General features: G+C 41.9%; 1 protein-coding gene across 4 annotated transcripts in view; it reads right to left on the bottom strand.

Moving 5' to 3' along the window:
• Nucleotides 1-14,577, bottom strand: part of LOC111548494 (cytochrome P450 4V2) — a 20,726-nt gene that overhangs the window by 4,865 nt on the left and 1,284 nt on the right. For 2 of the 4 annotated variants that reach the window (XM_023221013.3, XM_023221016.3), the window contains exons 2-8: nucleotides 12,444-12,556; nucleotides 10,971-11,056; nucleotides 9,930-10,120; nucleotides 9,487-9,556; nucleotides 8,012-8,138; nucleotides 5,779-5,964; nucleotides 2,871-2,973 (exon numbers count right to left, since the gene is read on the bottom strand). In XM_023221013.3, the coding sequence (XP_023076781.2) occupies nucleotides 2,871-2,973; nucleotides 5,779-5,964; nucleotides 8,012-8,138; nucleotides 9,487-9,556; nucleotides 9,930-10,120; nucleotides 10,971-11,056; nucleotides 12,444-12,556 (876 nt within the window). Of the gene's footprint in view, nucleotides 1-2,870; nucleotides 2,974-5,778; nucleotides 5,965-8,011; nucleotides 8,139-9,486; nucleotides 9,557-9,929; nucleotides 10,121-10,970; nucleotides 11,057-12,443; nucleotides 12,557-13,920; nucleotides 14,428-14,577 lie in introns of those variants that run through there. The other 2 variants (XM_023221015.2, XM_023221014.3) reach the window with 2 other exon arrangements.

Genomic DNA, 14,577 nt, shown 5'->3' on the forward strand with positions numbered 1-14,577 from the left:
GGGTACTGGATGCTAAATACCCATCAAATACCCATCAAAGAAGAACATGTGGATCAATGCACCAGATGCTAAATACCCACAGCTAAAGCAGAATTTCTAACACTATGCATAATCAAAATAAAATGAGGCAATATGCCAAGTAAAATGAATAGACACTAAAGGTCACATATTGTACGAATCCATGTATAAGTAGTACTCAGAATAGGTAAATCCACAGAGACAGAAAGTAAATCAGAGGCTGCCAGGGCCGGGGGAAGGAGGAATCAAGAGGGTCTGCTTAATCGCACCAGGTTTCCTTTCGAGGTGCTGAAAATGTTCTGGAATTAGGTAGATGTAACTATTGTACAACATGGTGAAGGTACTAAATGCCACTGAAATGTACATTTTTAAATGGCAGATTTTACATTATGTGACATTTACCTCAGTAAAAAAATAACATAAGGAATTAATACTTGCAACTCACTACACAAAGATTGGTTGCTCAAAAAATATTTCTTTTGAGATGGAGTCTTGCTCTGTGGCCCAGACTGGAGTGCAGTGGCGCAATCTCGGCTCGCTGCAAGCTCCGCCTCCCGGGTTCATGCCATTCTCCTGCCTCAGCCTCCGGAGTAGCCTGGACTTCAGGTGCCTGCCACCACGCCCGGCTAATTTTTTATATTTTTAGTAGAGACAGGGTTTCACCGTGTTAGCCAGGATGGTCTCGATCTCCTGACCTTGTGATCTGCCCGCCTCAGCCTCCTGAAGCGCTGGGATTACAGGTGTGAGCCATTATGCCCAGCCTAGTTGCTCAAAAATTTTAGAACTAGGATTGGGGGTAGAAGAAAAAGTGAGACACAATAAGCAGAAAACACGAGAAGCACAGAGCAAAGATTCTAGTAATGATGACTGTGTCACTGATGCTGCAGGACCAAAAACCTTTGTGAAACCGGCAATGAACTAAACATGGCAGGGGATACCAAAGATCGGACCCTATTCCAAAAGAACTTGTGAGCTTTGAGAAGACTAAATTTACCCACTCAGGGCAATCTAAGCAAAACGAAAATCAGTGTAAAAAAAATAAAATGATGACAAAAATGTTGCCAAACGGTTTAGAAGGTGTTCATTCTGCAAAATAAAAGCTTGCCTCTTTTTTTTTTTTTTTTTTTTTTTGAGACGGAGTCTCGCTCTGCCGCCCAGGCTGGAGTGCAGTGGCCGGATCTCAGCTCACTGCAAGCTCCGCCTCCCGGGTTCACGCCATTCTCCTGCCTCAGCCTCCCGAGTAGCGGGGACTACAGGCGCCGCCACCTCGCCTGGCTAGTTTTTTTGTATTTTTTAGTAGAGACGGGGTTTCACCGTGTTAACCAGGATGGTCTCGATCTCCTGACCTCGTGATCCGCCCATCTCGGCCTCCCAAAGTGCTGGGATTACAGGCGTGAGCCACCGCGCCCGGCCAAGCTTGCCTCTTAATATGCAATTCCAGTCCCGGCACAATCTGCACACAAAACTGCTTTGCCATCCTCATCTCCCAGTGAATGAGAGATGAGTTCTCGCGGTCTCTCACTCTCCACTATTGCCGTCCACACCAGAAACCTTTCCATTTCTGTGCTGTTGCTCATCTGCTTCCTCTCTTTCTAGAACGCCTTCTCTCTCCAGCTTTACACCTTTAGTTTTCCTTCCCCTCTTCTCGCTATAAAACTGCATCAGATACCACTTGCTGCTTGACTAACTCAATTCCTTTTCACCTTGCAGCTATTGGGGGCCATGTGACACGTGATTTTCAAAAAGGATAAAATTGATGGAAGCCCCTTTGTGGCAGGCTGATAATGGGCCCCAAACTGTCAGGTCTTAATCCCTGCCATCTGTAAATGTTACCCTATTTGGAAGAAGAGAATTCTTGGCAGATTTGATTAAATTAAAGATCTTATAGTGGGGCAATTATCCAGGTGGGCCCTGAACGCCATCACAAGTATGTCACAAGTATGTTTGTGAGAGAAAGACACACAAACACACACACATGCACACACACACCACACACGCATGCACGTGTGTGCACACACACACACGCAGAGAAAAGAGAAGGCAATGCAGAGACTGGCAGAGATGCCAGCAATGCAGCTGTCAGTCAAGAAACGCTGGCAGCCACCGGAAGCTGAAGAGGCGAGGAGGAGTAATGTGGGCTCAGTGACACTGATCTTTGACTCAGGTGTCCAGAACTGTGAGGGAACAGACGTCGCTGCTGTGAACCTCCCCATCTGTGGATTTGTCACAGCAGCCACAGGACACCAAGACACCCGGCACCCCCACCTGCTCTTCCTGCCTTGAAGATGAATGTGATGCTCGGAACGCCAATCAAGAGAACAAAAGCCAAGACGGTAGGGATGGCAGGGAGCAAAAGGGCAAGTCTGGGACCCTGGACATCCTACTGGCAGGACTTTTCCCCCGGCTGCTTGCTGTATAATAGAAATGTATCTCCTGGTAGCTTAATCCATCTCTTCTCTCCTTTGTGGTGAGATGCAATCTGTGAAACAGCCTTCCTGTACCCTTCTGAATAGTTTCACCAGCTCCTCGTTTCTCCCAAAGAGCACCTCTTCATTCAAATGCACAGCCCATGACTCAAAGCTTCACATCGGTGTCTGTTTTGCCTGGGAAGCAGTGAGACCCTTGAGGACGGGAGCACGCATCTGTGCACCCCAGCATCCGGCCCAGTACGGTCACTGGCCAGGCGACTGGCAGAGGCCTGCGGGTGAACGGACGAGACCTTGCAAAGGGGATGGTACTGGAAAGGATCACGCAGGGGAGCCTTCCTGCTCATTACGCTGTGTTTACAACACAGTGACATCTCTGCAGGGGACTTAGTACCACAATATAACCAGGGAAGGGGCCAGACATACCAAACACGTCATCCAGCTCATGGTCCACTTTTTTCTGGACTTCTGGGTTAGACCCCAACAGGTATAAGGACCAGTTCATTGCAGCTGCAGTTGTGTCGTGGCCCTACAAATGGAGAAAACAGTAGCTTAAAAAGCAGAGTTACGCTGCGATGATCAGGAGTGACCAGAAACCTCTTTTGAATTGTCTCCAGATTTGATGGCTGCACTGTGACTGCAGGACATAAGAAATGAATTCCGTGCAGCACCTTACCTCGGTGATAAACAAGGAAACAGTCCCTGAAAAGCGGAGGTTCATGCCTAGAGATGACAGCTCTGCGCTGCACGGTGGTGCGCACTGGTGGGACGTGCCTGTGCTGTATTAACAAAGGGGGCGTTCCACGGGCGCTAGGCGAGCTGGGCCTTTGTGAATAGAACGAAGTCTGATTTTCATGAGCCTGCTTGTCAGGTCTGTACTTCTCTGCCTTCCCCCATCTGTCAGGTGGGCCTTGCCTGTTGGTGGCGGGTACCAGCGGGGTAGAGGTATGGTTCTAAGTCATATCCTCTGCATTAAAAATTGACCAGCCTGTGGAGGAGGCCGCAGTATCACACCTGCTATGCCTCCCTTTCAATGCAAAGAAGAAAAGAATTAGAATATTAAGGAATGTTAGAGATGGAAGAGAAATCATTAGTCTGGTTCTGGTTGTTTTTGTGAGATTGAGAGGAGATGGATGTGTGTGTGCACGTGTGTACATGTGTGTATGGGGGTGTGTGCATATATGCATGTGTGTACGTGGCTATGTACATGTGCTTGTGTGTGCATTTGTGTTTATGTATACACGAGTGTACATGGCTTTGTGCATTTGACTGTGTGCATGTGTATTTATATGTACATCCATGTATGTGTATGTGTCTATGTGCATATGTGTATGTAGGTGTGTACATGTGTTTTTGTATGTGTGATTACTTGCATAAATGTACATGAATGTGTGCACGTGTGTGGGGTGGTGTGTGTATATGTATGTGTATGCATGCATGTGTGCATGTGGGTATATATGTGTGTGCATGCATGTGTATGTGCATGAGTATCTGGGTGTGTGTGTATATTTGTGTTTGTATACACGTGTGTGCATGTGCATATACATGTTTGTGTATGTGTGTGCATGTATGTATGTGCATGAGTGTATGTGTGTGCATGCATTTTTGTATGTGTGTATATGTGAATGTGTGTTTGTGGGTATATACATGTGTCTGTGCATGTGTGTGTATGTGCATGAGCGTGTGTGTGTAGACATGTGCATGTGTGTTTGTGCATGGGTGTACATGAGTGTATGCATGTGTGTGTGTGTGTACATGCACAAGGTGAAAATGTGAGAAGGTCTCTCCACTTCAACATCAAATAACACCTGGTATGTGCTGCATACTTCTTATAGGCCAATCACGATTCTCAGGGCACCTTTACAGATCTAATCATCATAACTATTTCATGAGGCTTGTGCTATTAAAATAAGAATATTCAGGCCCAGAACGGCTAGGGGAGATGCTTGAGGTCATGGTTCCAGCATGTTAGCTGGGATGTGGTCTTAGAGCCCACACACTTAACACCTCTCTACTTTTCAGCTAATTTAGATGTCCATTTTCTGCTTAAGATTTATTTTCAGTAAAGTTTTCTGCTTTACAAGGTTTAAAACTGCCAATGTAGACCATCTCTCTCTTTACACATAGGAAAATTGTGAAAGAGCTCTGGAATGATCAGAACTATCTTATTTGGCTAATTAGGACAGAACCTGAACTGGGACTCGGATCTAAAGACCCTTCACACAGCTTTTTTCTACCGTGTCGTGGAGCCTCACGCCAGAGTGCACACGCTTGGCACTGCTGCCAGAGGCTGCCGCAGAGCAGCTAACACGTGGGTGGCAGGCAGAGCCATTAAAAACTCAAGTGCCTGGCCGGGCGCAGTGGCTCACGCCTGTAATCCCAGCACTTTGGGAGGCCGAGATGGGCGGATCACGAGGTCAGGAGATCAAGACCATCCTGGCTAACACGGTAAAACCCCGTCTCTACTAAAAATACAAAAAACTAGCCGGGCGAGGTGGTGGCGCCTGTAGTCCCAGCTACTCGGGAGACTGAGGAAGGAGAATGGCGGGAACCCGGGAGGCGGAGCTTGCAGTGAGCTGAGATCCGGCCACTGCACTCCAGCCTGGGCGACAGAGCGAGACTCCGTCTCAAAAAAAAAAAAAAAAAAAAAAAAACAAACAAACAACTCAGGTGCCTTTCACTCTGCTCCACGTGGAGGATATTACTACATGGCTTCTAAACACCATGCTTTATCTATTTTGCAAGCCACATAAAGAGAAAGTCTCTCTTTGTAGAATTTAGTATTTAAGCTATCTTTGTAAAAAGCATTTCATATATATATATATATGTATAAATTTGAGATCAGAGGTCTCTTCAGAATCATGAACTGGCTGATTCTCTGTGGGAGGGCTCTTCCTGTCCTCTTTAGGTAGAGCAGCTCACGGCAGGGCAGTAGCTAAGCACTCATCTGCTGGAACCTCAGAAAGGAGGGGGTGAGGAAGTGGACTTGCGGGTCTCGGGGGTTGGTAAGAAGTCTGAAGCCATGTGGAGAACTGAGAGCAACAATCTCTGGCTGCTCTTCTGCTTGGGAAAACTCTGACAAGTCTTAGGTTTTCCTGAGGAAAAACAAATGCGTCTACTGCTATGCCCAGCACTAGTCAAAATCGTTTCCTGAAGAAGGAAGTTCAGTTAATCAGTTTCTTAAATTTTGTAATTTCTAATTAAAATATAATGAATCTTCCTTAGTTACAGTAAACTACTTTAAAATTTGATTAAGTTTTAAAAGATAATGCTAAAGATTCTAACAATAACTGAAATTTGTTTAATGATATCTGAACATAACAATATGCAATACCTCAAACATGAAGGTGTCAACTTCTTCTCGAATATCTTCATGACTTAGCCTGTTCCCTTCGTCATCAGTCACACTTAAAAGCAAGTCAAGAAAGGCCCTGCGTTTATTTTTGGAGGGGGCGGAGTCCCTGCCATCACCTCTACAGTCTTCATCCACGTTCATTTCATTGGCCCGTTCAGCGATAACCTGTACGATTTGCATGATAATCACATGCTTCTGCTTGAACCTGGATGCACGCTGGTAACACATTTTCTTATAAAATACGCTAGTTTCTTTCATTTATTTTTTCCAAGCCTTTCTATTTCAACATTTCGACAACATAGGCTCTTGTGAAAACACAGTAAAGCCTCATTAATATTTTGGGGATTATTTGGTGAAACTTTTAAAAACAAATGTAATGTCACGCAAATTCCTAATTTTCAGGTGCTATTTTTGCAGTCTTTTCAACACAAGAATAGAATCATAGTCTACTAGATAGTACCCTAGAGATTTGATCGTGCTAATGAGAAAAAGTTTAAGTGGTGGAGTGAATGCAATCATTATACAATACTCTAATTATAGACTTAATTACATGTTGTAGGGGAGAAAAGAAACAGCAAGTAGATTAGTGAATTCACCCTCTATGCTTGCAATTCCTGCTGCCTGAAATGCTTTCCTCAGAGGCCTGCATGGCTGCCCCTTCCCTTTTTCCAGATCTCTGCTCACTCTCACACGATCAGAGAGACCTCCCCTCATCCTTGCCACCCCCGTCCCTAGCATTACGACGCTTCCTAACACTGCTTTATCTTTCTCCGTTTCCCTTGCCACCTGACATTATGTGATACTTCTAATATGCTTCTTATTAGATGTGATATTATACTTATGTTACACTTATTACTTAGCCTCTTTCTCTTCCAGCTCAAACTCTGCCATGCTTGTGCATGTCCTTGTTCATTGATTATATAGAGTACGGCTTGGCATTTAAAAAATACTCACTAGATACTTCTTGAATGGATAAAAGAAGGAAGGCCCATACACTTAATTTGGTTGTCCATTTCAACCTTCTTTTCCTACCAGGTAATTGACCAAACCTGCTACTAAGTGGCCTAAATAGATTCTAAGCTCTTTGAGGGCAAAACACCATGTCTTCTTTTATTCTTGGTGGAATTCCTACAGCTCAGGCCTCAGTAGGCAATTCTCAATGTTTATTAAATGGATAATATTGTCCATTCAGTCAGGAATTCATTTAATCATTGCTATTAAATATTAATGCATAAAATTTAAGGAAAAGTTTAACTGTGAAATATAACCTGCTGGCTATTCTCCTATAACCAGGTGATCACACTCCACTGTGGCCAGCTCAGCCAACATTGCATTCACAGAACGTCGACTGATTTATTTATCATTTGTTCTCTTGGGGTAGGGTACACTTCACCACAAGGATGTAATTCCAATAGATTTTAACCAAAATTTACAGCAAAGAAAGGACATATTTATATAGCCAGTTTTTTCAATACACTAAAATTATAATTTGATGTATATTTTCAATTAAATCTTGCTTTTTCAAAACACATTATTAACACAAAGATTGGCATCCTATATTCAAAACAACATCACTATCTTCTGGTTCCTTTTGAACTGGAAATAAAATACTAATATCTAGTTAATTTTAATGTTTTCCAAGTTAAGATACTGCTATCAAGGCTCCCTGCCTTTGAAAATGACTGCCAGATCCAAACATTTTCCAGAAAACTCCTATACACAGACATTTGTTTCTTTATTCTTTCACATAGCACCCTGTTTGTTAATAAGTGTTCATAGCTCATATCACATGTTGTAATTATGTGTTGATAGATCATCTCTCCTACTAGAATAACTTCCTTTCAGGTAGGGACCATATACACATGTCCTACTCATTACTAAATTTCCAACATTTGGTATGGTGTTTGGCACTTACTGAGCACTTAATTAATATTTGTTGAATACATAATTTAAGTATAAATATGCTAAATAATTATTTCTATTATTATTCAACTTTTATTTTCTGAGATATAGGCTCAATAGTCCTACACCGGGTATGTTAACAAAATATCGACAGCATGGACTTACCAAAAGTTCTGGAAATGGATGGTGGGGATGGTTGCACAACATCGTGAATGCACTTAATACCACCAAACTGTACAGTTAAAATGGTTGTAAAGGAAAATTTTATGTTACGTCTATTTTACCACAATTTTAAAAGTCAGGGACTTACATTGTTGGTAAAAGTATGGAGGATCTTAAGGCTCTTTTTGTGTTCCCATCCTTCTTTAAACATAAGATACCAGAGGTCAAGCCAAAGCCAGGGCATCTTTATTCTTCGAAATATCATCTCACTCATTCTATAGATGGGAAAAAAATACATCAGCTGTTGTATCAGAAAGGTGTATTTCTTGAGCACTTCTTTGGTACCTAGCCTTGATGAAGGCAATCTGGAAATGATGATGACTGTCTTAGAGGCTACTAAGAGCTCCATGCTTTATGCTCAACAGTGAAGGTACGGGCTATTATGCATCCCATGAAGCCTCAGAAAATAATGGGTTCTTTAAAGGAATGAAGAATCCATTATAAAACATTCTTCCTAGATAGCCATCTGGCCTCTGCTTCTGTTTCTCCAGGGCGAGTTTTCCACTCTGCCTAGGGCCTCTGTACCAGGGGCTGAGATGAAATCGGCCTCCTTTTAAGGTCCATCATTGGTTTGACCACTCCTCTGGAGTGACAGAAGACAACTGGCTGCCCTCTTCTACAAGCGAGGGCTCTCAAAGTACCCATCTGTCACTTGGCTGTTCTGGCACCTCCCTCTCATGTCCAGCCATAGAGCAGAAAGACGCCTACGTGATCTCCTGCAGGACCAGCTTAGATGCTGGTTCTTCAGAAAGACCTTTCCTGGCCTCTCACTCTGTAGGATACTTTCTTGTTTTCCTCTCCGATATCAATTTGATCTTCTCTTCCTGAGCAATTATTACAACTCATGAATTTCTTTGTCCGATGCCTGACTCCTGTGTTATTCTGTTTTGTGTACTACTACAAAACCAATCAGTACGCTGTGCAATGATTGGAAGATCACAGATGCTTAATAAATGTTGGTTAAAATGAAGTGAAATGAGCAAGAGATTTAAATGTACTCAGCTCAATGCACTTCTCTGTACTTCCTCAAGTCCTTGCCCTGCCTCTTAACAGGTGAATAATTGCAAGCAATTTTAGAGTAAAATTGACTGTTTTGATGACTAAAACAATACCTACTGGGTGCAGAAAATATGAGAAAGAAGAATAACAACAAAAGGAAAGCAAAAGAATGAGAAACACATACATGAGACAATAAGAACCACGGCTAACATTTGGTTATAGTATCTGCTAGTTTTCTTTGAATAATTTTTAAATATAACAATTATCATAGTGCAGAAAACTGTATCTGTCTTTTCTCAGCATCACAATGTAAGCATCATTATCTACAATATAATGTAATCTCAATGTTAGAGAGTAATCATTTTAAAGTACTGCATAATCTAGATGTGCCATAATTTACATAACCTTTACTCTACTGCTTACCACATGCTTACGTGATGAGGTTAACTTCTAGTTTAATGGTTAATTTTGAAACCATAAAAAGATACAACACAGAAATTGTTAGTGATAATTTTTAAAGTCCAAATCAATAATTTTCGAAATAACTGAAAGGACTCCATTTACCTATAAACTGCACGGACATACTCGGAATCATCATTACTTTGAGCACCAATAGTCTTCCCCATAGCTGTTTCTATAAAATATGGGTGAGAAGCAACCATTCAATTCATGCACGTTAGTTATCTTGTGTTTACATCCTGCTTTCTCCTTGTACTTTTCAGAATTCTCCTTCCTCCCTTTACCCCCTTTTCTTGTACAGTCCACTTCTACTCCCTGTTCCTGTTCTTCCTTCCCTTCGCCTCCCTGGGCAGTTGCTCCGTGCCTGCCCCGCTCACAGCCCTGGGCGTGGCTGCTGCTCCTCAGAAGGCTGACACGGCAGGAGAACCGCTCTGAAGAGCCCACCACCCTTTCCAGTCCCCCATTCGCCTTCCCAGTGGATTGTCATTTCCTATTTGGGCCATTTGCTCCGTATGTCATAAATTTAGAAACAGATCGATGAGACTCACCACAGATGATATCTAAGGCACAAAGAGTGATGTAAACAAAGCAGTTAAATGCTTCTTGGTTAACATGTTTTTCAAGTTTCTTAACCAATATATTTGCTTGTTCATTCATGATATCTAAGAAATCTTCCAGAATGGTAAAATGGAAAGTGGGTGTTAACATCTTTCTCCTGGAGCGCCATTTGTTTCCAGTACTAGAAATAAAATATGTGGTTACAAAAAATACACATATAGAGAGAGACAGAAAGAGAAAAGTAACATCCAAAACGATTAAAGCATAAATATAGCAAGTCAACAAAATTCTCCTGAAACACCTTCATCTACAGAGTCTCAAATGCTTTTGGCAGAATGACAAAGATATACACGTATCTATAAAATATTCATCTATAGTTACAAAACATGAATATTTTGGATGTTGTTCTATAATATTAATGTTTAAAATAGCATTCATAAAATCGAAAAATTTAAGAATTTTTCTCAATTTCTGAGTTCCAACTTTCTAACAAATTATTTTTTCTCCTTCCATCAATAACTCAGTCCTCAGATGATCCTCACTCTCCACGGTTCTACCTTGATCTCTCCCCTGCTCCACTTCTCCGAAGTCCCTACTAGGCTCCTGCCTTGCCCTTGTGGGGACCTCTCTGAGAGGCTGGAACCCTGTTTCTAGATACCAGCTCACTGTACTTCTCTGGGGCTATCTTTTTGATCGGATTTTCAAGATTTCCCTGCTCCAGATACTCGTTGCTTTACTGTGTCCTCCATCCTGCCCAGTCCCGTCCATCAGCAACTTCTGAGTCTTCCTGAACACTGGCGATAGTCACTATTGGATACCACAGCTGGAGATAACCGTTCACCTCGACTCTTGGCCTCTTGGCGGGCAAAGGCCAGCTGCCAGCTGGACCTTCCTTTCCAGCCTTTCTCCTCCTTTCTGACAGCACAGTCCTGCTACAGAAAAAAGCTACCCTGTGTCAATTCCTGAAATAACAAGTTGCTGGTAGAAGTAACCATTTCTATAGACAGCTTTACAAAGGTACACTGGCATACCTTGTAAGAAGTCCTAGGCCAAGCCATGGTTCTAAAAACTTGTACATAGAGGATTTGTCAATTTGCTTTGAACTAGTTAAAATTACCTTAGGAAGAGAAAAACATATTTTAGAGACATACAGACATCAAACAACCTTCCTGTAATTATAGGAATACCTGGCTAGAATACAGCTAGTTTTTAGGACATTCACAACATTTATTTTCTCCGTGGTTCATTTTCAGTCCTGTGCCTCAAAGACTTTCAATTAGAGTTTTGAACATAAAACTAGTATTCAGTCTTGGGGACTCAATGCAGTTGGGAGAAAGAAAGATGACCCAGATGGTTCTCTAGTTCCTGCCATAAACCAGGAACCAAGTGGAGTTATTTAATGGGGGGAGGGGGAAAGTGAGGTGGGGAGGGGGAAAGTGAGGTGGGGAGGAGGCACATCTGGAGGGTGAGCACATCTGGGGAGATGGAAATCATGGGTGTATTTTCAGGCGATGTTGACTTTGAGGCATTCAGGTTGCTGTGGTCTGAAAGCAAATGAGACAGCCAAGATAAGGCGTGAGCTGGAGATGCCTGTTTGAGTGTCCCCAGCATAGAGGCAGCAAGGGAAGCCATGAGTGTCGTTGGATCACCAAGAGTCCAAGTGAAGTGGGAGGAGGGATGGGGTCTAGGGCTGAGCACAGAGTGCTCACCAGGCTTCTTGCTCGAGTCCCCTACTCTGGACAGCTCTCCACCTGCATCCACCACACCAACCTCTATTAATACTAGGCCAACAGTGGCTGAAATGCTGTCTGCCCTTCTTGCTCTCTTCTCTGAGCCAGGAATCTGGAGCAGCATGAGAAACTCCAACACTTTCACTGTAATTAGAAAGACGTGCCCTGGCACTACTTCCTAGGAAATTTGGCCTTTAATTTTGGTCAATGGTCTGTTTACCCCATCTCTGTTTCGTCACCCAAATCCTTTTCTCACCATACTACAAGATGATTTCCCCAGACTTTTCAACTACTAAAAGGACTACAGTTTTTTGGAGGACTAATTTCAATAGCATGGGTTTGTAATATTTATCCCATAAATATCAAATTTATCTTCTTTTAAATTTGGAATAATAAGTTTATCATTGATATGAGACCTGAGCAACTTGAGGAAAACATATTTTATTAGTCATATATTTTTGAAGTCTTAAAATAGTATCTGGTGGATAACAAGTGCTCGCTTTGTGGAATAATTTATTTATGTTTCTAAAAAAAGATATCCTTTCAAAAAAAGAATAAATATAACGGGACCTGATAGCAGTTGTGCACTTAATCTCCCAGGATTCAGGCTACATCTGGAAAGCATTAAATTGCACCTATATAGTCGAAAATACTTAATGGAATGTTTTTTGCACTGAAATGGTTGAAATGTAAGGATGTATTTTATTGATTCTGATGAGATTCTCACACGGTAAGATACACAGTGCAATAATGATCGTATTCACACGCACCCACCTCCACATTTTCTGCATTATAAAGGGCCACCATGGGCACCGGCCCGACCCAGAGCTTCAGCAGTGGCGTGTGGCGGTATTCCTCTGTGTACTCAATGATCTGCTGAAAAAATTCTGGGGAAAAACATCAAATTGTTAATTCAATCAAGATGAGAATGTTGTGACCAGTGTTGGACAAATATTTGTTTTCTCATTTTGATAAATACACTAACTCGGGAATGTGTTACTGTTAGAGGAAGCCAGGTAGAGCCTGTGTGAACTGTCTGTAATATTGCAACTTTTCTGTAAGTCTCAAGTTTTTTCCAAAATAGTATTTGCCACAGCAAATAAACATACATAATGCACATTAGCTATTAGAGAATAAGAATTATTAGGTTTTGATGTCCCAGAATGGGCATTCTTTCTAACGACTGCCCAATATCACAGAGCTAGTCAACGGTGGAACCCGGCTTGCACCGAGACTCCAGATCTTCCCCATACACTATGCTGCTTCCAAATGTCTCTCAGATGAAGCAGTTGTCAAAACTGGTATGAAAGGAGCTGGGTCAGATCACTGGTGTCAGTCATCCTGAGTCATGCTAGCATACTGCCTGCCCTGGTCTGGTCTACCAGAGGGGACAGGGAAGCCTCAATCTGATTCTAAGGAGCAGGGCCCACAGCTGGGAGTAGCTGCGGAAGGCAGGCATTGTCACTATGGACTGGAAAATGCTAGATTAGAGTTTAGAGGCCAGTTGGAAGCCAACTGCAATCTTCAAGGTGAAATGGCTGAGGCCAGCGTTTGGACATTAGCCACAAAACGAAAGGCAACACCTCCTGTACATGAAAGACAGGATTCTTGAGAACAACGACTGTAGCTTAGAATATTCTGATATCCCCAACTTTGTTGAGGTCAACACTGGGCCCAAAGCAGGGCCTCAATAAATGCTTGATTGACAACTAAAGAACTTAGTTGCCAATTCTAACCAACTTCTAACCAACTTCTAGACAGTGATCTAGCAACTTTGCAAGCAATACATTTAATCCTTAAAGTAACTCTGTAATAGTCACTTTAACAAGTAAAGGGAGAAAAAACCCTCTAAGTTAAAGAGTTTTAAATAATTTCTCATAAAACTTGGATATACTGTTGGAAATTGAACAGTGGTTTTCCTGATGCCAAAATCCAGAATTTGTTGGTGGAATAAAAAGTCCCTTTGTAAAAGACAGTATTTGTCATTGTCTTCACTCTGAAAGTGACTGCAAGGAGAATTACTTTAAATAGTCCAGTCAGCTCACAGGTTGTTTTGAAACAGGTCTTATTCACCAGAGATTTTAATTACTGGAATCCCCAAAAGAATATGATGAGACTTAAATATATTATTTCCAGGGGTAAGGGATACCGTTGCCCTATATTTTTGTACAATTATTTTTTAATACCGTAAAGCCTTAGGACAAAAGGGGTGGTTAGCTCTGCTTTTAGAATTAACTGAGATGATTTTTACCAGTGTGATTTTCATATCTGGACCGGATTACTTGTTACATCAGTCATGATGATATTTGGTTGGTAAAGAGTTCGCTTGATTTTTTTCTGTCAAAATATTTTTAATATTCTGGTAAACACTCTTCCATGAGGCCTCATCTTGTGAAGCTGAAATGGCAGCGTTATTTTTATTAGAGAAAACAAGTGAAAATGAGAAAAAGTCCTTCAAGCTTTGGAGTTAGTTAATGCTCAGCCTGTAAAACAATTACTGACAAATAAACCCAGAGGGAACTGGGTTCTGGTCGGGGCCCATTTTAAAATATGTCATTTTGGGCAAATCTTTTCAGTTCTGGGTACCTCAACTTAACCCCTGATGAAAATGAAGCGCTGAGATGGAGTTCACCCTCCGTGACGGGGGGCTGTAAATACCAGGTACTTTTGAGAGCTTTCCAACTCCAAGTGATTTTTTTCCCCATCAATAAAATGTTCATCTCTGTTTTAAAACATGATTTTAATTTAAAAATTCACTTTTTAATAAACGAGGAGTTTGAAACCCTCCAAAGAAGTCTGCCTGATGGCCCCGCCGTCAGTTTCTAAACTGTTACTATGTAACCTCCTTTAAGTCACAGTTCCTTAACAGTTATTTGTAACCTCCTTTAAATCACAGTTTCTTAACAGT

This window comes from Piliocolobus tephrosceles, chromosome 3 (genome assembly GCF_002776525.5).
Source record: "Piliocolobus tephrosceles isolate RC106 chromosome 3, ASM277652v3, whole genome shotgun sequence".
NCBI lineage: Eukaryota > Metazoa > Chordata > Mammalia > Primates > Cercopithecidae > Piliocolobus > Piliocolobus tephrosceles.